General features: G+C 41.6%; 1 protein-coding gene across 2 annotated transcripts in view; it reads right to left on the bottom strand.

The window, feature by feature from the left end:
- Positions 1–21,887, bottom strand: part of ADGRL3 (adhesion G protein-coupled receptor L3) — a 220,569-nt gene that overhangs the window by 85,699 nt on the left and 112,983 nt on the right. For both annotated transcript variants that reach the window (XM_065634786.1, XM_065634785.1), the window contains exon 5: positions 10,109–10,189. In XM_065634786.1, the coding sequence (XP_065490858.1) occupies positions 10,109–10,189 (81 nt within the window). The remainder of the gene's footprint in view (positions 1–10,108; positions 10,190–21,887) is intronic.

Here is a 21,887-nt window from a genome sequence, read left to right on the forward strand (position 1 = left end):
GTCCCCAAAAACCATGGCAACCAGAAAATGTGAGCAACGTTTCTTTTGTTTTGTGGGGTTTTTTTGTTTGTTTGTATTTTCGTGGGGTTTTTTTTCAGCGTGTGTTTTTTTGTTGTTGTTGGTTTTGGTTTTTGTGGGTTTGTTTGTTTGTTTTTAATATTTCTTCACAAGGCTGAGACTCCTGCTTTGGTTTTTAAGGTAAAAGCGTAGCGGTGAGGAGGCTCCAACCCAGAGTGTGGTTGTTGGATGAGCAGCACATGAGGTGTCTTCTTTATTTTTTTTTCCACAGTGCTATATAACTGTCTTTTCCCTGTAATTTTTTACCTTTGTCCACTTAAAGATAAGGTGAACTACCATCAAAGCAAAGCAGAGCAACAATCTACGCCAGGGCAAGAGCCGAGAGAGAGCAGCATTTACAGCTCGTTCCCTGCAGCAAGGTTAAAGATTATTGCCATTTAAATCCACTTCCACCTTGCAATTTCCACCATTTCCTGCTACTTTTCAGCCCAGTGTATTAAAAACCAAGATGCCAGAGCCCAGGTCTGACTTGAAGAGAAGCCCATCTCCTTCTGCTTGGGAATTACATCATTTTTCAAGGCAATTAACATCTTCCTGTGGACAAAATTAAGTCCAATACAACCAGCTTCCGCTCTGACATTATTCAAACACGGTCACAATCAGAGTAGAAAGTCAAATGAGAAACCCAAGCCCTAAAGTGATTTCATAGATGAAGGCTGAAAAGCTCCACAGATCTGAACCCATCCTTCTAAGGATGGATGCCCTGCGATATATTACGGTCTGTGCACTCTCAAATTCTGCAACTTTTAGCTATACTCATCATTTTAAATGGATCATGTATCATGCTTCCTTCTGCTGCAGCTTAAATCCCACTATGTGATTAGCTTGTCCTGTAATGCCATGCTTTGCATAACAGCGGCGTTGGGAACAAACCCAGAGAAAAGAAATAAAAGGACAAAAGCAGCGTTGAGGGACGCAGCCTCAATAACAACGCTGCAGTTCCCCCGTGCTTGGGGCTGTGGCTGTAACTATGTGAATTACCTTTCCTTTGGAAAAGTGGTCTACAGAAAACTCACAGCTATTTCATCAATATTAGCTTATTTAAAGATTTAAGCAGTAAATTCTCTGTATGCTGTGCCTGGCCAGGCACTACCACCCTGAGGACACTGAGAGCAGAGCCCTGGCTGCAACCTAGCCCTGCCTGCAAATTTACAAATCATTTCCAAGCCTCATTTAAAAATAATATATATATTTTTTTTTTCCCGTTTTTTTACGGTGTGTGAACAAACAATAACTCTGTGAAAATCAGAGAACAAAGGGAAGATCAAAGAGTGTAGGTAGCTAGATCATTATGTAGCCCAGCTGGGGCAAGAGTTTAAACCTCCGGAGCTTACTTGCCAAGTTATTTTAGAGCGATGCCAAGAGAGCTGTGCCCTCCTAAGTTTCCTGGCATAGGAAGTATTGAGAGGCAAAGCAAGGAGGTTTCCAGGGCTGCAGGAGGGATGTTGAGGCTGCAGGAGCCACCAACTACACAGGCAGTTAATTCAAGTGCAATTACAGTCAATAAAAGCTGCTTGTTACTTACATCTCTTTGGCGTAGGAGTCCGAGAGATGCTGGTTTATATACTGGGGTCCTCTGTGGAGTGAGGATTTTGGGGAACGGGCTGGTTTTGTGACATATCCAAATAATAACTTGGAAGCTGAGGTGCTTGCAGAACACCAGAGAATCATAGAATGTGTTGGGTGGGAAGGGACCTGAAAGCTCATCTAATCCACCCCCCTGCAATGAGCAGGGACATCTTCATCCAGATCAGGTTGCTCAAAGCTCTGTCCAGCCTGGCCTGGGATGTTTCCAGGGATGGGGCATCCACTACCACTCTGGGCAGCCTGTTCATAATCACCCTCATAGGAAGAATTTGAATTCCTTATTAATGCTTTGTCTTGCCCCATCCTACCATCCTCGAAATCAGGAGATACTTCAAATGCTGCCAGAAACTACAGCTCAGCCCCTTCACAAGAACCACTGGCCAAGCACCCAGAGTAAAATCCCATTTTCTCAAACTTGTGGCTACAACCTTTCTTCATCCTGCATCAACCTCCGGGCCCCGGGACTGAGAAAGCATTTTGGACAGGAAAATCACCTCAAAAAAACCAACCTTCACGTTTGGAAATGTTCAAAGATGCAGTTTGGGGGGGGTGGGAGAACCTCCCTTGCTCCATTCCTCTGTCCCTGCTACTGACTAACACTGCTGCTGAATGCAATCTGTACTAATTGGCTGTTCGCGCAGCTCTTTGTTTTCTCCTGTGTTGTCTTTCCTCCCACGTTTTTCTTCTTTTCCACTTCTACTCAATTTTTGCAAGACTTGTAGCTTCGAGCCAGCACCACAGACTACAAATGGGGCTAAAATGCTTTTCACTAACATGCTTTCCACGTTCCCATGTCGGCATTTTCTTAAAACCCCAAACCACACCTCTGGGAGTGTGTTTTCTGGATCTAATTTGTAATTGTCTCTGCAAACAAAACAGAAGGAATGTGCTAATTTCACTAGCAACGGATTGCAAATTTCAATGTAGGTCATTTCACCCATCGTAATTTCCATTCTGTATTTGGGCAAGTTTGTTACTGAGGCACTGCCCATTACCACAAGGGTTTTTGTTGCCTTCCATTCATTTGTACCTTTTTGAATGCTTTGCATTTCGAGCCCTTCATCAAAAGAAAAAAAAAAAAAAGGAAGAACAGATTTAACTTAGACTGTGGGAGTATGCCATTTCATAAACTTCTCCCTAAAGAGCTCCAGCTAATTAAACAAATGATGGCAAAATACAGTGTCAACCCTGTCAGCTCATATATGAATATCTACACCAAGCTGCAGTATTTAACCAAACAAAATGCGGAGGAGCAGTATGCTTTAAAGATGAGCACAACCTTTAGGCTATGATGGGGCACATACATTTTAAAGTGGATCATGGGGGGGCCAAGGACTATGAAGATCCCTGCCCGTGGCCTGGGGAGCCGGTGACACAGCTATGCCAATCAGAAAGGGCCAGGAGCTGAAGATTTTGGTGGCAGCTCTGACAAGGAGACTTCAACAGATTTAAGAAATGGATGAGGATGCCGTGCTGCTCTAGACATTGGGCTCGAGCTCCATGTTAATGCCAAGAGGGGATGTCAGGAGCGGTTAACGATGCTCAAGGAAATCTCTGGATTTTTGCTGTTAAACCGCAGCAACGCGGTGCAAAAGCTGGGGAGAAGCAAGCAGGTAGGAACACATGCCTGGGGATATAAAATGGAATATAAATGTGGTTAGTCCACACATAGTTGCTGGAGGGGGTTAAAGCCTCACCTGTCCAAAGCTAAAGGACTGTAAACCTCTCTATACGTTATAATAAAAGCATTCTTTACAACCCCATTTTTTCCTTGCCATCTTGCTTTCCTTGCCTCTAAATCCCACAAGCTTGCATCCTCTCTGCCTAAACCATGCTCCTGCCTTTACCCTCATGTACCTCTCCCACTAACCCCACCCTGGGAGCTCATCACTCTTTCTTCTTCCTCTTTATAACACATCCCTCCAGTGTAAAACACCCTTTCATCTCGTCTCACACCATATTTAATTTGCTGGAGCGAGTGACACTTCCCAGGCCAGGCGCCTGGGCTTCTCGATAGATTTCACGATCAGGTGCAGCTCAATGAGGTAGAACATGAATTATGACAGCCTTTCCCAGGAAAATGTAATATTAACTTTCCCAAAAGTGAAGGGTCAAAGAATCCATCGTGCAAGGTTTGAGCAAAAAGGGAGAAAAAGTGACTGTGCTGATCACGGCAGAACCGTGCTGAGCTCCCAGCCACCCCATCCTCCCTCTCCCCGACTGCTTCATGCCTTGGCAGCTGTATTAACAGGAAAACACTTTGGAAAGGGGAAGCTTGGTTCAGAACATTCCTTTGGGAGGGATGCCAAGAGCCTTCCTTGTTTATTTTCCTTGTTTGGTAAACATTTTTATAATCCTCATCAATACAGTCTGTATAGATAGTATTTTTTAAGAAATAATCAGCATGGACATCAGTGTCTTGCTTGTGACTCCAGCCTTTTCTTTGATTCCATATGCTAAATTTGCTATTTGTTGCCATTTTACTTTACTACTCGTGCTGGGTTCTACTTGCTCGTAGGCTCTTAGTGAATCAACCTAACATTAACTGAATCAAAAGGTACCTAAATCACATCATAGACACCAGCACTGGAAATGGCCAAGGAAATAGGAACTAGGGGTGAATGCTCAGTTTACAGGATCAAAACACATTAAGGCATGAGAAGGCTGAGAAATTCTTCACTGAATGTGCCTGGTAAAAGCATTCAGTTTGCTTCTGCAAGATTCCAGTGCTGGGTCCATATCCCGACTGCTGAGCCATTTTAAAGTTCATTAAACAAATTCTTTCAATTGTTTGGTTTTCTCATATTTTCTGTGCGAATCCGTCTCAAATTCAAGCTTTTGCCTCAAAATGTGAGCTATGACCTGTGGAGGCTCTAATCAAAATGGTGCATTAACTTCACTTCCCCCCGCCCCTTAAATTCGTCAATGTACAGAACCCAGTTTGCATAGTTATGATCACAAAATATTAACATAATGTACCTTTTCCTTAGCAACAGCTATAGTGTCGGGGGAATGCAGCCCATAATAATGCAGCTTGATCTAGAAACACAATAAAATATGAATAAGGTTGTTACACTTCAGGGGCACACAGGATTCCACTGCATGAATTTAGGAACCTCATCTTCTTTTTACTCTCCAAGCAGGTATTTTTAAAAGAAGATTTATGGGCACATATTCCCTTTTATTCCAGAAAACGAAACGTAATTGTTTATTCAGTAACAGTATTATTTTTGCTGCATGTTTACTACTCAATTTGTGGGCATAATACATCCATGCACGCGCACACATCTGTGCAAAGCAAAATCCTTCATAAAATAAAAGATGAAACCTGGACTTAGAGAAAATCTAAAGGGGAGACTGCCATGATCGCATCCATCATTGTGGCCATTTTTAAACGAAGCAAGCACCAGCAATTTTCTCCAAAACCGTATCTGCAAAAAGAGCAGCATCCTCAGCTAGCTGAGGGCAAAGTCTTCTCCTTGCCCCAAGTTTAGCTGGTCCTCTCCATCCCTGAAAGCTCCTTGGCCAACAGCCCTATGGTCTGGCTTGCACCCTCATGCATGCTGGCCCTCTGACCCTTAAAATTATATTTAACTGACCTTAATACCTCTTCCCAAAAGCAATCGAGATCTTTTAAATACTGCTCCTTGCAAGTTTTCAAGGAGAATAAACGACACTGAGCCAATGTGAAGGCAATAACAAATCATTTGGAGCTAGAGGATAGCAGTCCTTGTCTTCTGAGCAAATATTGCACATATCAAGCCAAATTTACTTGGCTGAAAGACTTAAATTATGAGGTCTCTTACGAGGGAGCCAAGTTACAATCTTAGCAACGGGACTCCATAATGTTTATCTGTTAATCAGTATTTAGTGTGCATTTATTAAGGCTGGGATTTCCAAAAGTGCCTTTCAAGAGCAGGGTATCCAATTCATGGGCATAAATCTCCCTCTGAATGGATAATATCACACCACCAAGATTCCTCTTTAAAAAAACAACAAACAAAGGGGAGCATCAAAATTCAACAATCTGTTTTAAGGAAATTCAAGAGCCAAAGCGGGCTCTAAACTCAATGTTTTAGAAGGCATCAGACCACTGACTTTGGGGTGGAAATCTCACATTTCCAACAATTTCTGATTCAACCCAAGATGATTCCAAGAGTCAAGTGCTGTGACATTAAGAGCTGTAAAATAACAACCACAGAAAATGAAAAAAAACAACAAAAAAATCTTTTCCAGGAGAAGATGCTATAGATGTAATATGATATTCCACCACTATTAATATTTTAGCATACATACCACTCAGAAAACCAAGTCACAAGTCTAGGAAACATTAATATTTTGTTAGGCAAACATAACCATCCACTGGCTAGTCTTAAAACAATTCTGTACTGGCAATGGGAAACTCTATCATCAGACACTAAGAAGTCATGTACTATTAGAAATGGTGTTAACTGGATAATTTTTCATCCGTCGTTTCAGGTGACGATGACATACTTCATCACGTACGTCAAGGAGCACTTCTATAGATAGGCACCGTACAACATAACACCAGAGAATCATAGAATCACAGAATCATAGAATCATTTTGGTTGGCAGAGACCCTCAAGATCGAGTCCAACCATGGAAGATGCCACATACGGCAAACGACGCAAGTGGAGGCACATAAAGACTTTCCAGCATTGAAGCGCTCCCGTCAGAACTGTTATCACACATCGTACGCCTCTTTCACATCTCCGGACGGGTAAAATCAAGGCCAATTATCAAGTCAAATTATCTCAATCAAAGGGCTGCAGACCAGTCCAATTCCCTTTTAAACAGGCATACGGCTTAGGAAAGCAGCGGACCTGAAATGTGATTTGCCATCTTCTCCCGCTACAAAAATATAAATATACCAGGCAGGTTTTTTTCTGCATCCCCAAAATGATTTGGAATTAATACCAGATGACAAAATGGACCGTGTACCAAGAGGGGAAAAGTTAGAGGAAAAAGCTCCTTCCCATTAATGGGGACATTCATTCATACGGCCACTATTTCACAGAGGAGCCGGACATAAATTATGGACTTGACATCTAGTTATAGATGATTATATCTGACATAATGAAGTTATAATGGAAGGACTTTGCACATTGTTTGGTTATTAAGTGGCTATTTCTTGTCCCTGCACCAGGTGCAATGGTGATAGGCCATACAAATCATCCAGAAGAAATGCCAAAATGGGCTCTCTCACGGATAAAGCACCACACATGTTTATTAATTTAACAGCTTGTCTTACGTCTCCCCCATCTGTTCATTTAAAACAGTTATTTGCCCTATAAATATTTCAGAAAGAGAAGTGTAGCCAAAAAATAGTCTGGCGGAAAAGGGGAAGGAATAAGGAAAAAACCAAAACAAACAAACAAAACCCAAAGAAGTTTGAGCAGGGTTTCGTGCTGGATGGCTCTTATTTCCCACTTTGAACTGGTTCTACAGCTTCTTTTTTTTCCCCATTCAGTGTGGATTAGTGCTGCTTGAGGGTGCTGTCTCTGCTTTCCAGCTGTTGCAGCTGTCAGGTAGGTGAAATCTTCCACCGCTGACGACGAATGGCTAAACTCGGTACAGTGGAAAATGAAACCCGCTGTCAAAACAATCTCCTGGGTGGACGTCTATGTCCGTTCTGAGCTTATCAGGTCCTATGGTAGCTTCAAACAGCCTACAAAAATCACATTTCAAGGCATCTTTAAATCAAAGTTCATGCTGATCTCCAAAGAAAACCTCTCACACCCTCCTTTATTTGCTATTTATTTCTAGAACTGGGGACCAGTAACTAGTTTTGCTTACTAATCTACATTTTGGAAACACACTGACTTCAAGCGTAATGATCTCCAAGAGAACTTCAACTTTGCAGGAAACGTTTGCAAAACGTGCAAAACTTGTACCAGAGGTACAGAGCTCAGGCTGCCCAGCTTTAAATGCCAGGTATATATTTCATGTTTAATGTAATTCCACATATAGACACTAAAATCTACTCCTATAAAGCTTCATAAATAGTTTTAGTGTGTGGATCCAGTGGGTTTAATTTGCTGTGGCTTAGCACCTGGCAGAATTTGACTCCAAACTCTATACTTGTTGCTATATATGATAATTCCATAAAATCTCTTTTCTAAGACAGAGTATCAGTATCATCCTCATCTGTGGAACTCCTTGCAGTAACCAGCCATTCATTTTTAGAACATAGGTTTGATCCTCAGTCTATGAGATCAGCCCTTGAGGTCTCAGCTACCCTTGGAATTATTCTGCAAACGGATGGAGTAAACGGTTCTGTAAAAATCACATCATTGCATCTGGGTCGTTAGACTGAGTGGAGGTGTAAAAATAATAGTTGAGTGCTTCATATGTGGAACGAATTTTCAAACACCCTCAAATTAAAAAAGGGGTGAGGAATAAAAGTGTCTTGATAAAAAATGCCGATTCATGGCCTGATTTCTATTAAGTGATTTACAGTGTCATTACCGTGTTACTATCCAGAGCAGTGGCTCATAGTAATTACCCTGTAATGTATGATGACACTAATGTACCAGTAAACTACTGGAGTTTATGCTCTATTCACTACCAGTATCAGGACTCTGAAAGGCAGGTAAAAATGCCCTGCAATGCATAAACAATGTGTGTAAATGTCACCAGCAATACAATTTTTAAAAAGGAGAAGGAAAAGGCAGTTACAAATAAATCTGCCAGCATAGAACTGCATAGAGCCAAAGCAGCACTAAATCTGTATCGGTTTTTTAATATAGGAAGGGAAGATGTTTTTATATCCCTACCCTGGCCCTATTTCCATTCATTATTATTAAAATCGTAACGTGTCATCTTCTTTTTGCTACTCTAAGTGCAACATTGACCAGCACCAGCTCGGTACGAGGGGGAATACGGAAGGGAAACCAAGAGCATCAAGGCAACAGCCAAAAGCAGCAGTGGTTTATGTTGACCATGGTAATACTGATCTAGGTGGCAAATTTTACTGCAAAACTGGAGGTTTTCAACTGACTTAGAAGCAGCTAACAATCCCAAACGTGCTGAATCGCACGGTAATTCACCTGAAGCTGAATGGAGGTTGTGGACTACCATGAGACTGCATGTGATCGGCCCAACTCATAAGACCAGATTTGGAGAGAGGATTGTGAATCGGGCCCAAACTTGACCCAGCACATGGTTCCACCTTGCAGAGATGCAAGAGGAACAACCACGGAATAACTGTGCTGTGGCTGCTTCTGTGCAGCAAGAATCAACCCCTCAGTTTTTGTTACGGCATCAGCTAAGAAAACGCACATTACACTTACAGGAGAAAAAATCCAGCAAATATTTACTGGATCGAGTTACAGATCCAGCCACCTGGATGCTGATGGAAAAGCTTGCTCAAAATTATGGAGCCTTTCAAGCCGAGAGCTTTAACAGTACATTTTCCTTTAGCCCACAAAGTCCTTGGGAGATTTTGAGGAGCAGGGATACACTTGCCGTTGCAGCTGCAACGCACCGACACAAAGGTTCCTCTGCCTCCCGGAATATGAGAGATGGATAACGACATGAAATCTAAATGACAGTTTTCTTCATATGACATAATGATAGTGTGCCTATCCAGATTAATCTTGCATTAACATGTATTTTTCAGTTGCGAGCACTTAGAGATTATACAGGTGCACACAAATGTACTCATGGCTGGGGCAGATTGGTGAAAATCACTGCCAAAGTCAACCCTGAACCCTTCCTGCAGCTGTAGCACCCTTTGGAGGAGATGAGAAAGGAAAAACACCAAACCTAAGCTACGATGCATTTCCCTGCTACCACGATTTAGCTGTCCTCTTTCTATAGAATCATAAAATTGGGTTGGAAGTGACCTTCCAGGCTCATCCAGTCCAAGCCCCTGCCATGAGCAGGGACATCTTCATCCAGATCAGGTTGTTCAGAGACCCATCCAGCCTGGCCTGGGATGTCTCCAGGGATGGGGAATCTACCACTTTTCCTCTCATTCTCTTCTTCCACAACATTCCTTGTTTGGTGTTCATACGCATTTCTGGAGCTGAGCAAGAAATCCCTCCAGATTCCTGTTTGGTTTTAACTTAAAGACATTGCTATGATCCATTCCGAGGAGGTAATTTTGAAATCCGATTCGAATACTTACAACCTAATTAGAAGGACCAAAGCGAGGTGTAGAAGTCTGCACCGGTATGGATGCTTGCTCTGGTCCTAAGGGGCACAAACTGGGGGTTCATCCCAACACAACCAGGGGAGGGATCCCCCAAACAGGGCTGAGAAATCAAGTGCCCACATTTCTATCGCTTCACTTGCACCATTTGACAGAGGCACCTATCTCAGGTAACTTGGCTGCAGAAGCTCTATGTACAAACGAACAATCCACGCTCATGCCTACAGCTGGTCTGCAACGCATGTGCACGGAGCCTTCATCACTCACCCTTGGACGATGGTCTCTCCAGGTCCGAATCAAGGTGGATCGGTGGGGCCATGTAGGAAACCTGTCCATGGTGAGCCTGCCCTGTGGACAAATAAGTGGTTTAGTGTTTCCTACAGAGATCCCTCAGGGCTATCGTTAAACATACAGCATTTTTACAGCACTGGATTCAAAACAGGTTGGCAAGTATTTTGTTCCATTGTGCACTTTTCACAGTGAACTTCCATTTTGTGGACACACCTGAAGAGAAGTTGAACACACTCCTATTTCTTTTGCTTTTTCCATGCACACAGAGGCACTACGCTGAACTTTAGTCATACCAGATACCAGTTTGTGGAGCTCAGCATTGCTTTCACCTGAGTGGAAGCTTTTTGGTTCCCAACACCGCTGTGCAGTTTTCCCACTTACTAAAGACCCAGTTCTTCTCCAGTAATTTGGAGTAACTCTATGGAGAAACTTTTATTTATAATAAAAACATGTTGTTGTAATTCATCTATTTACTGTAACAATTTACAGGGCTGTTAATCTCTTTTCCTAAGCACAGAAAGTTAATGACACATAGATTACGATAACAGCTAGAGTAACCTTCCCGTTTCAAGTAATATTTGTGCTGCAGTAAAAGAGGTTGATTCCTCTTATGAGGCACATTCCAAATAATTAATATGGCTCCCTGTTGACACTTGCTGTTGTTGCTCCAAGCAATTTCCAAGCGAGCGTTGCAGGCAGTGGTACAGTCTTCGGGCTTCTCCGTAATGACATCTAGAAATACCATGACCACGGTATGCTGGTGCACATAATATGTTCAAAACATCTCTTTAGGGGGATAAAATATTAATGGGAAAGGGGCGGGGGGGAAAAGAAAGAAGTGTGTCTGAATGGGCAGGATATATTTACCACTCTATGCTGAGGCTGACTCAGGTAATTTGCATTATTAGCCATTACAACAACTGGACATTATTCACGTTTAAAATCTACCGACACATCATAAATTCTGTATTTGCTTTTAAGTGCTTTAACATGGGAAATCTGCTTCAGGCAAACCCATAGCTAACGACGAGTTACCCTGCTTTCCCCTTCTCGTTTACATGTTATAAATCCATTTGATGTCATTAGTGAGCACAAGCCATCATTTAATAGCTGCTCTGTTCTGCAGCAGAAACGGGCAGACACTCACTGCTAGCACGCTTTTTTTTTTAAAAAAAAAGCTTATTTTATCACTTCATCTTCTTGGGATCGAGTGATCCCAAATACAAAAAAAGAATGATTCTGCAGGTTTAAAGGGCTAGGCTGGAGTAAAGATCCAGGCACAGTATATAAAAGACCACAAAACATCTGTGAGTTTGTTTAGACATTCATTACAATTCAGTAATAACTACGGAAGTTTATGAATGTTTTATAAAAGCTTTTACCTAATATGGAGGAAGCAGCAGCATCAAATGCTCTCCTGTGATAAATGAAACAATTCACTGAAAGCTTTTATCTACTTGCTGCTGATGCAAAATACACTGTTTCCAACAAACAGACAACTAGAGTCCTGTATGCTTCTCACAATGCTGATAAATCAAATTTGGGGTTTTTATATTCTCTCTATAAAAAAGCAATGCAAACAATTGTTGTGCTTCATTTTCTGGCCTTACAGCATTACAAGTTTTGCCACTGACTGCATTAAAATCCCCAGTTTTACCCAATGGATCTATGCAAGATTTTGAGGCTGATATAACTGGTGCAGCTCAAAAGGCAAGTCACAAAGACTGACAGGACAAGTTTTGCCAAGCAACGCCAACTCCCAGTCCCTTTTCGTGTGAATTTTGCCATTTTGGGTGCTTACTTCAAGCCCCAGCTTTAGGATTGAGACCTGTTTCTAGGATTGAGACAATCTCCCCTCTCCAGTTCCATCTACTGCAGAAAAAGTACTTGAAAACAGGGAATGTGAAAGCCTTAAAGGAAAAAAGAGACAGCAGAAACACTCAACATCTCCTTCTCCAAATCACTCCAACCTTCAGCTGTTTTTTCTAGTCATTTTGGTTATTTTAAAAAGGTTTTTTAAAAAAAGGGCAAAAAGCCTCCTTCTGACAAAATACCAAAGGTCAAGATGTCTCTGTTGCTGACGGAAAGTTGGGCAGGCCTCGTATCAGAACAGCTTGCATGGCCTTCTCCAAATCCCACTCCGACCAGAACCATCTGGTGTTCCCATAGACATCTCCCAGGTAAAAAAGCAAACAGCAATCAAACGTAATCATCAAAGCAACCTATGATGAAGTTTCCAATTTTGTATCTAATCACTACAGCTCTGTTTCCCTTATTTCTCTTGCTGGCGAGGTCCAGCTGCCAGCAGGTTGATGCTGGAGGACAACGCTGGGTCAGCCCTTGTCTGCTTTGAACATGAGCTAGCGTGTGCCCAGGTGGCCAAAAAGGCCACCAGCATCCTGGTTTGTACTAGCACTGGTGTGGCCAGCATGCCCAGGGCAATGACCATCCCCTGGACTGGGCCCTGGTGAGGCCAAACCTCGAATCCTGGGGTCAGTTTTGGGCCCCTCAGGCCAAGAAAGACCTTGAGGTGCTGGAGCGAGTTCAGAGAAGGGCAAAAGGGACATGTTTGGTAGCAGCAATTTTGGGAGCAAAATATAGATATGACCTTGAAACTCTACCTGGTGACGTGGCCTTTCTTGGGCAGAGTAAACACAGGGGACACTTGTGGATTAGAAATTGTGCGTGGCTTGCCATGATTTTTAGGCCTGACACATAAAAGATGCAACACATCTGAAAAAGCCAATAACTTACCAGAGCAAAGATTATGTTTTGCAAGGACTGCAGGAAACATAATAGCTTGGCCTAAGGGATTTTTGATTTTTTTTTAAGGAATCTGGATGCTTACAGAAAGAAAATAAACATCTGCATGTCTTCAAAAATCTGCCCTAAGTTATGTAGTTATCTACAGATGCCACTATAAAATTACAGAAAAAAATCTGCGAATGCATGGACTAACCAAGGAAAGCAGCAACAAAGCAGTCTCATCATTATATATTAAAAACATTTTCCCTTGATCCTTTTTGGAAACATATCCTCTTGTAGCATCTAACAGTGCAGCCCTCCTCATTTTCTCCCCGACATTTTACCATGGACAGTTACGGAGAAAACCTGAGCAGAAAACATAAACCTGAAAGATTCAAACCCCTGAAAGCAAAGAGAAAGAATACCAAAACTGACCACATTTTAAAAACATCTGGTAAGAGACCTCCTAAACATCTTTTGACTTGCCTCCTAAAGCTCTGGCAATGCCTGGGACTGGCTCCCTCCTTCTGTTTACCCACTTGCTTGGATCACTAACGAGTTAAGTTAGTAACTGTGAAACCACACATCGATTCCTGAGACTTAATTTCAGTGTTTCGACTTATTTTTTTTAAATAACAATGGGATGGGCAAACACTAGGTATGCTGAATATATATTCTAAAGAAAACTCTCAGAAAACATACTGACGGTTTTACTAATATCTTTACAGAAGAATTATACTTTGCATGCTGTGGCCCTTTTTTCCGTGCAACTGAAAAATTCAATTTTTAAAAGCAATCCAGTTTATCTGGAATGATCCTATCTGTAAAAACCACTATATTTTGGCTATATTTCTGTAATCTCCTAACTGTTTACAGGATTTTAAAAAAAAAATCTAATTTATTATCTAACTGAAACTACATTCCATTTTGTTAGGTTGCAATTTCCAGGATCATCACTCTCAGCCTCTTTAATTTCCAAAATTAGTACATTTGTTTCTTGTCCTTTTTTCTCCACTCATGAGTCTTTTTGAACTCCATAATACATAGGCATATTTAAAAACATATGGAAAGAGAAATTAAAAAGCTGGTAACAAACTCTTCTCCCATGCCATTAAACAAATTTACTTCAGACCTATTACTCAGCATATATTCAGACTTCTCCTGGCAGCTTTTTTTCTGCCTTTCATCAATGACTATCTTTAAAAAACATCATTTCCTCACTGCCCATCCTTTTCCATTTTGCATTAAAAGCTTTCTTTTTAAAATCAAGCTTTTATAAATCCATTCCCTGGCTCAGACATGTCAGCGTTAGCACCGATTCTGTCCACGGCTTCGTTTATTCATGGACTTTTATGGAGTCTCTCTCTTTAATCTGCACATCTCTCTTTCATCTTTCATTGCCCTTTTAACTCCTCAGGGTAGCAGGAAATCAGCTGCTCCCTCTTTTTCTCTCCCTCCCAGGGTTATTTCCCTCTGCTTCCCTCCAAGCCGTGTACGAATACAAGAAAATCCTCTTTTCCGAAGGCCACTCTCCGACTACATTATCTCTGCTCTCTTGCTGCAAATGGATGGAGGTTACCAAAGCCATCGATGCAAAGCCAGTGTTACAAGCAAATGGTTTTTCTCCTACACAGCTCTTGACAGGAGCAAAGTTATTACGTTGCCCCTCTATATGTTGTCTGGCTATATGTTGCTTTTGAAGCTGTCAGAGGGCCACCAAGATAATCAGAGGGGTGGAACACCTTTGAGGACAGGCTGAGAGAGTTGAGGATGTTCAGCCTGGAGAAGAGAAGCTCCAGGGAGACCTTATTGTACCTTTCTGTACTTAAAAGGGGCCAATAAGAAAGATGCCACATTGAGATTAAATTTCAGTGGCAAAGCATCCAGGAGGGCTATTGGAGAAGGCAGCCAAGATGCTGGGTTACATGGTAGGAGACACGGGTGAAGCAGACAGGTAGATCTGTAAGTCACCAGCCCGGAGATGGTAATTGAAGTGTCTTGTAGTTTCAAATATTGTGAGATGTGGTCCAAGAATTTGTCACGCTCACTTTCCTCCATTCCTGACAGCTTATAGCAGATGTCTGCTCCAATTCTGCCTTTATTTCCCAGCCTGTATTTCTCTGCACGGTCTCCATCTCCACATCATACCTCCCTGGTCCTGCCTTTACCTCCTGCTCTTGTGCCACCTCCTGAGCAGGTGAGACCTCACCTCCACTCACCTTCTACATCGGGCAAGTCTCTCTAAAGGAATTTGTGATTGCAAGCCTCCAAGAAATTATTTCAGGGCACAGGTCTGCGTCTCCAGCTCCTGACATGCATCCTCAACTCCATCTTGCAGGGGTGGAGCCGTAAATGAGATTAACCTACGTTATTTGGTGAAGGAACTAAATGAGGGTGGGTATTTTCTCCATGAACTAAGAGAATGGTAATCTAAGCCACTTTACCTTTTTTCTTTTGTTCTTTCTTTCTTTTTGAGATAATAGAAGGTTTGTCTCAGCATGAAGGACATGGCTGCCTGTAGAGAGATTTGGACAACTGCCCCCTGAGCACTAAAATGCTGTCAGCCGAAAAACTGAGCTGTTTGGGCAAATCGATCCAACTCTGACAGACTTCCTCGCTGTTTGCGTGTTTCTCTCACAATCAAAAGACTCTTAAAGAATCCACATTTTCAGCGTCATCTCAGAGAAGGGGGACAAGAGAGAAAATCCGTCTCTGGATTATTCTTACCTCAGTTCTCACAATGTTACTATAGGTCTTTGGATGACAGTTTTGATTGAAAATTAAAAAAAAATAAGTTGTCCTTAGTCACATATTCCATCACCTCTGAAACACAGTTACCCAACACCTCAGTCCAGGAGAATTATTTTTTTTTTCCTTTACAGCTACAAGCCCTTAGTTACTTAAATTAACATAGAGATTTACATATCCATACACTAGCCCTGATTACCACCTAAACTTCTTCTAACGGGCCAACCTTAACCTTGCATTTGGGTTTCTTAAATGATCTTTTGATCAAAGAACTGACAAATTCCAGCTTGGATTCTCTGGCCTCCCTCAGTGACACAAAGCTCTACCTTCGTTTTCTTGCAACACAAGCAAGGAAGAAGAAATGCCAGTATTTCTGACTAGGTGTGTGAATGATGTGAGAGTCACAAATTTAAAAAAATAAGAATCACAGAATCATAGAATATGACTTTCTAGAATTTTTTAAAAAGAGACAAAAAATTTCTGATGTGGAAGCAGTTGTGACCCCATGGTGGCAGTGATATCTTCCGAGCAGCATAAACTCAGCTTTCTAAAGGCAACCATCAGTCCTTAAGCTAACCAGCTGAACTCCAGGCAAGTCTCAGCCTAAAGTCCACCTCCTTTCTGTGGCACAGAGAAAGGTGGCTGGGCTGCTCTTGGTGCCAGTCGACCATTTCAAAGGGAGTTTAAGGTCCTTTTTTACAGGTGACTCCTTTGTGCAGAAGTTCAAGCTTTCATTATCCTTTCCTCCCGTGATGACTTAATTAGAGACGGGGTTTCCTTCTCGAGTTACTGGATTTGAGGAATTACGCTGCTGTTATTTCCAGGCAAATCAAACAGAAGCAAAGGACAGTAAATAAGGAGGTAAAAGTCCCTAAATAAAAAGGAAAAAAAAAAAAAAAAAGAGATAAACCCTTATGCATCTACAAAAAGAATAAGACTTGCTCACCTTTTCAGCAGGTTGGAGACCCTGGCATTCCATCCCATACCACTGCGTTCAGGGAGCAAGTCCTCTGAAAGTTTTTCCTTTGCTAGGAGCCAGCGCAAAATCTCCAATTAGTTTCCTACAGATGCAAGGCCAGACTGCAAAACTGCGTGTTACTTGACACAAAGGCGGCTTTCTGCTCAGAATAAGCAGAGGTTTAAAACCACTAGGAGATTTTATGAAGGGCTGAGACCAAAAGAAGGGAGCAATTGCAAGAAAAAAGGGGAGAGCAACAAAAATCTGTGCTGCAGATTGAGGGCAGATCCCTCCACTTTCTGCAAAGGTTACAAATGACTGGAACAAGTTGAGAGCTCCCAGGACAAGCAGAAAACAAAAAATACAAACCAGCCTCCGTTTGTCAGGTGTTTGAAATGACATTGCTCGAAAGCTGGTGCTGGGAAGACCTTTCACTGTCACCCCCAAAATTCTGAAGGAGTTTTAAGGCAAAAGCAACAAGAAATAATAAATATTATGGATTTAGGCTTTCCTCGCTGTGCCTCAGATCTTCAGGAACTGTGTTTTAAAGCTTCTCTTCCCACTTACAAATGGAAGAAGACATGAAAATCCTGCGATCACAGAGGCTGAGGCTCTGGAAAAACCATCCCTGAGCTCAACACCACCATCAGCCCTGAAGTTTAACTTCAGAGACCAAAATGTAGAGTCCATTTCCATGAAGACATGTAATTTTTGGAGGGTATTGAGAAAATAAAGCAAGCAGAGTGTGGTCCCAAACCCCCAATCTGCCAGTGCTCAGGCTGATGGACTTTGGAGTGGATAAGCATTGATGGGCTCTGTCCTAGCACTAACAAGAAGTTGGGACCAGGAACATCATTAAAGTTCAGGTTTGCTGGGATTCACGGCACCAGGAATTAGAGCCATACATTTCCGTACGCTGTTCCTGGCGTACACCAGACCCATGGCGCAGAAACACCGTGACAGCTTGAGTTGTTCAGCTAGAGAAATCGTATTTGAAACAGCATGTCGAGTTTTGATTAAACTGGCAATTAGAACAAGTGTGGACCAACATGCCCCGGGGTTGCAGAGACGATAAAGAAGTTTCAAGACAAACAGCCAAATCTTTAGATGCTGCAAATGGCTGGAAGTTCATGGTCTTTGGCTGGGCAAAAAGGGAGAGATGGGAAGACAAGCAGGTACCTGGTGTTATCCTCTGATGGAAGCTGGTGAGGGTCTTCAATCCTGTCTATAAAATTTGGCCCATTCAGATGCTTTTCTAAACTAAAATAACATGATTCAGTGAACTGATGCATCTTATATTTTCAATGGGCACAGGGACAAAGGAGAATGTAATGATTATCTACCAAAATTTCATCGACCTCATCTATAATGACCACCTATTGAGGAGGTCTCCAAGATGAAGGCACTAAAGTCTTCTGTGGTCAGCAGTCCTACCACTCAAATTTTAGCTATAAAAATTGTCATAGACAAATGAAAGCACTGGGAACGCCAGGACTGATGGGTATATATAGCCAAAGGACAGTCAGGTAGCAACTGCGCAGACACACTTGGATGTCAGCAAACCCTCTTGGATCTGGTCCACATCTCCCAGTTTCAGAACAAAGGTCCAGAATTCAATTTAAAATACTATCAAAACAGCATTAACACACACAGAAAAGAGCAGGCGATAAGCTTATTATGGGGTGCAATGAAATGAGAAAATATCACAACTGGCTGAGGATGCAAAATACGGACTTAGCTAGAACACAAAGAGCATCCAAACATTCAGGAGACATTGTGATTGGAGAAGGAGGACCCCATGACATCAAGTGGAAAAGCCAACCTGTGTTCCTAGGAAAGCAGGAAATTCCAAACGAAATTCAGCCCAGCTCAGGAAGATGAAGGGCCTGGATCTGTCCCTGCCTCTCATGCAGAGAGATGCCCTAGAAAGGCACCAAAGGTAACTTTTAACAAAAGTCATCTATGCTTAGCTCTGCAGCAAACTAAAAAAGGTCCTATTCGCTGCGAGCTCTGCTGGCCACCTCTCCGTCACGTCTCCGCTCCTGGCATTCGACATTTTCAACCACCTCATGCACATCTCTGCTGGGTTGTTGTTAGCACGATGCACCCAACCATCACAAAATCTGGCACCTGACTGGTTCCCTGCTAATCGCCAAGCCTGGAGCTGAATCCAGGCCCCTGCAACTAGCAATACAGACAAAACACACAGCTTCGTCTTGGTGTATAATTAAACACGGAACAATCTTAGTTAAATTTTGCTTATCAAATGCAGCCAGGGCAAAATTCAAAGGTTTGCTCCCTGTGCACAGTTAAGGCGTTGATTTTTATACAAACATATCACCACTGGGCATAGTCACAATACCTATCCTAACATGAGATTTATGAAGATAAAACATTCCATCCCAGAATTGCAAATAAATAAATCACCCGCTAATTCGCTTGGCGTACTTGCTCCTTTTCCCCCGAAGCAAAACGCAGGGCAGGTGATTGATGTTCCTACCCAGCCATCAGAAAACTTAATATTCTCCCTGGTCAGTCCAGGAAGGAATGCTGAGATTTTCCAACTTTTGTTAGTTATGAGCTATGGAAGAGGGCAGAGAATAACACAGGCACAAAATAGCTATAGGGCCAGCTAGAAAAAACAGGGAATACTCCTCATTAGACCCACTCTAAGTAGCTAAAATCACAGTTTCTCTGCTTGGTCTAAAAATGCCAGGAGCCCAGGGCACGGGGCTTGAATCAGCACTAGATTTTTACACTGCTCTGGGGGCTGCGGGTCCAGACCAGCATCGGGCAGAACAACCTGCCTTCCCAAGGGAACTGTGACATGTGAGGAGCTATTTTGGTTATGACCTGGAACAAAAAGCGGAAAATTCTCAAAGATGGTGACTTTCAAACAACGCTGACTCTAAAGGGACCGAACCTCTCAGTTTCACAGAACTGGTTTTTTTTCCCTCTTAGGTAATACTACAATGTTGCATATTAACATTTCATGTAACATTTAAACAATAATATAACAGCATTTACCATTACTAATGACAATGGCAGCATCCAAGAGGCTTGTTTTGATACCATCCTGCCAAAAAAAGACAAGTTCCCTCAAAATATTTTGATTTTATTACAATGGGACATTATACAATAACAACAACAACAACCATTCTTTTGAGTCTTTGCTTCACTGCAAACTGTAAGAAAATGGCCTAATGCAGGAAACCTGCCCATTCTTGCTGTACTGTTTTGGTTTGGTTTAAGCCTTTTTCCTTTTGCTTTAAGCTTAGTATTGGCTGTCTGACTAAGCCAAAGCCTTAGTCTTGCCTAGAGGATTCTGTGGGAGGGGAAAATGCTTTGAAATTGCCAGAAAAAATTTATTTTCTAGTAACTGGATTCAGTTTTCAGGCATTCGGTACAACTATCTTTATGTTGTTAATAAATACATTTATGTAATGAATATCTCTTGGTAATCTTGCCTTTAATACAGGAAACCCAAGCACAGCTGAGATAAAAATATGCACATACTAAAAGCTCAAATCGAAGGAAAAAAAAAATCAATTCAAAGTTAAATTACCCATCTTAAATTTCAGTATAAAGGCTACTAGAAATACTGAGTTCTTGAACTTCAATTAATCTGTAGCTATTAAGCCAGAAGGGAAAAAGATTCTTCAGAATATCAAATGGGAAGCTGCGAAGAGCTCAGACCAGCTTACGGGTGGATGTCACTAGTGCTTAAGCTCCTACTCCTGGCTTTGTTAGGCTGGTTTAACTCCTGCTTGCCTTAAGACTCCTTTGGGTTTCTTGTTTCCAGGCATCTGAGTGCGAGTGCTTGCATGCGTGTGGCATACATTTTCCAGCTTCACTTCTCAGGGATTAATTGGCAGAAGTGCTTGTCATGGTTAAATAATTTTATTTAATTTGCATGGCGTGAAGATATTTGGGCAAAAGGGAAAAATAATTAAAATTTAATTACTTTCCCCTCCACACTTTATAATGAGAAACAGTTGCACTCCTTGGAGATTCAGTTGGGAATAGAACATCACTCAGTTTTATTGTTAAATATGCAATAATAAAAATAAAAAAATTAAAGCAATGATCAATCTCTTGGAGTAGAAGAGTGACATACAGCCAGGTCCAGCACAGATCTCTAGAATCACGATAGCTGAAGTTTATAAAGACACTGAGGGGACAGGGTAACATCAGCATCTGGTATGGAAACATCCAAAGGACTTTCTTACAGGTTTCTAAATAATAATAATAAAAATAATATTTTTTATCCAAAATATCACAAAACACAGTGTCAGAAGGAAAAAAATACATTCTGACAGCATAGTATTTAAATTTGAATTAAGACACTTTTAAGTGCAGCCAATTTCTATTTGCATATTAAGAGAATGACAATCTCTTCCTACCAGAATTTGCCACCATGCTTTGACAAGAAAAATCTGCTGTAATAACATTTTTAATACAATTAATGGTTATTTACCAAAGTGCTTCTTCGATCCTCTACAGTTCACTTCCTTTCATCATCTTTTACTTGGTGTAAATACAGACTCATTTAAAAAGAAGCAGGGAAACAAAAGGCAAACAAAACAAAACAACCCAACAATCAGAAAACCTATTATGGAAAAACTGCTGGAACGAGTTTTTGCCCTTTCCCATGGCCAGATGTTCTCATCAACAAGACAATTAGAACTTGATGACAAACTCCGAGCTTTAAATGTCACTCCCTACCACTCTGGTTCAAATAAAAATGGAAGCGGCATTAAGAAAGCAAGCTCTGCAGACTGGTAATTTCTTCTAATTAAAAACCAAAGTTTACAGACGCATTTAGTGACACTCATTATAAAGTACACACCTGAAAGTAGAAGGCTTTCTTGGTTTTAGTGCCCAGAAAGAATATTTTCTTATTGCTAGTGAATTATTTGCTTTCACCATCTATTCAGGAATTTCCCACTCCATCTAAGAAGTTTCTAACATCTTTAAAAAATAAATATCTACCAGTAATTCTCACAGTAGGCAACCTCCCGAGTGCCGTTTGAGCAAGGTGCAAAGCGTGCAATTCAAGAAGCATGTTTTTGACTTTCTAAAAGAAAAAAAAAAAAACACGACCAAAAAAAGACACGAGAAGGACTTGCTGGCTGGGCAGTACAACAGAAATATTTATAATGCAAATATTATTTTACCTCTTTGACACTGGGAGAGAATATCCACTCGAGAAAAGCAGCCCGGGGAGCGAGGCAGGGATCGCCTGGGTGCCTTTCTGGAAGCTACACTTGAGTTAAAGTCAAGTCATTAGGCTCCGTACAAGAG

This window comes from Caloenas nicobarica, chromosome 4 (assembly GCF_036013445.1).
Source record: "Caloenas nicobarica isolate bCalNic1 chromosome 4, bCalNic1.hap1, whole genome shotgun sequence".
In the NCBI taxonomy this organism is placed as follows: Eukaryota; Metazoa; Chordata; class Aves; order Columbiformes; family Columbidae; genus Caloenas; species Caloenas nicobarica.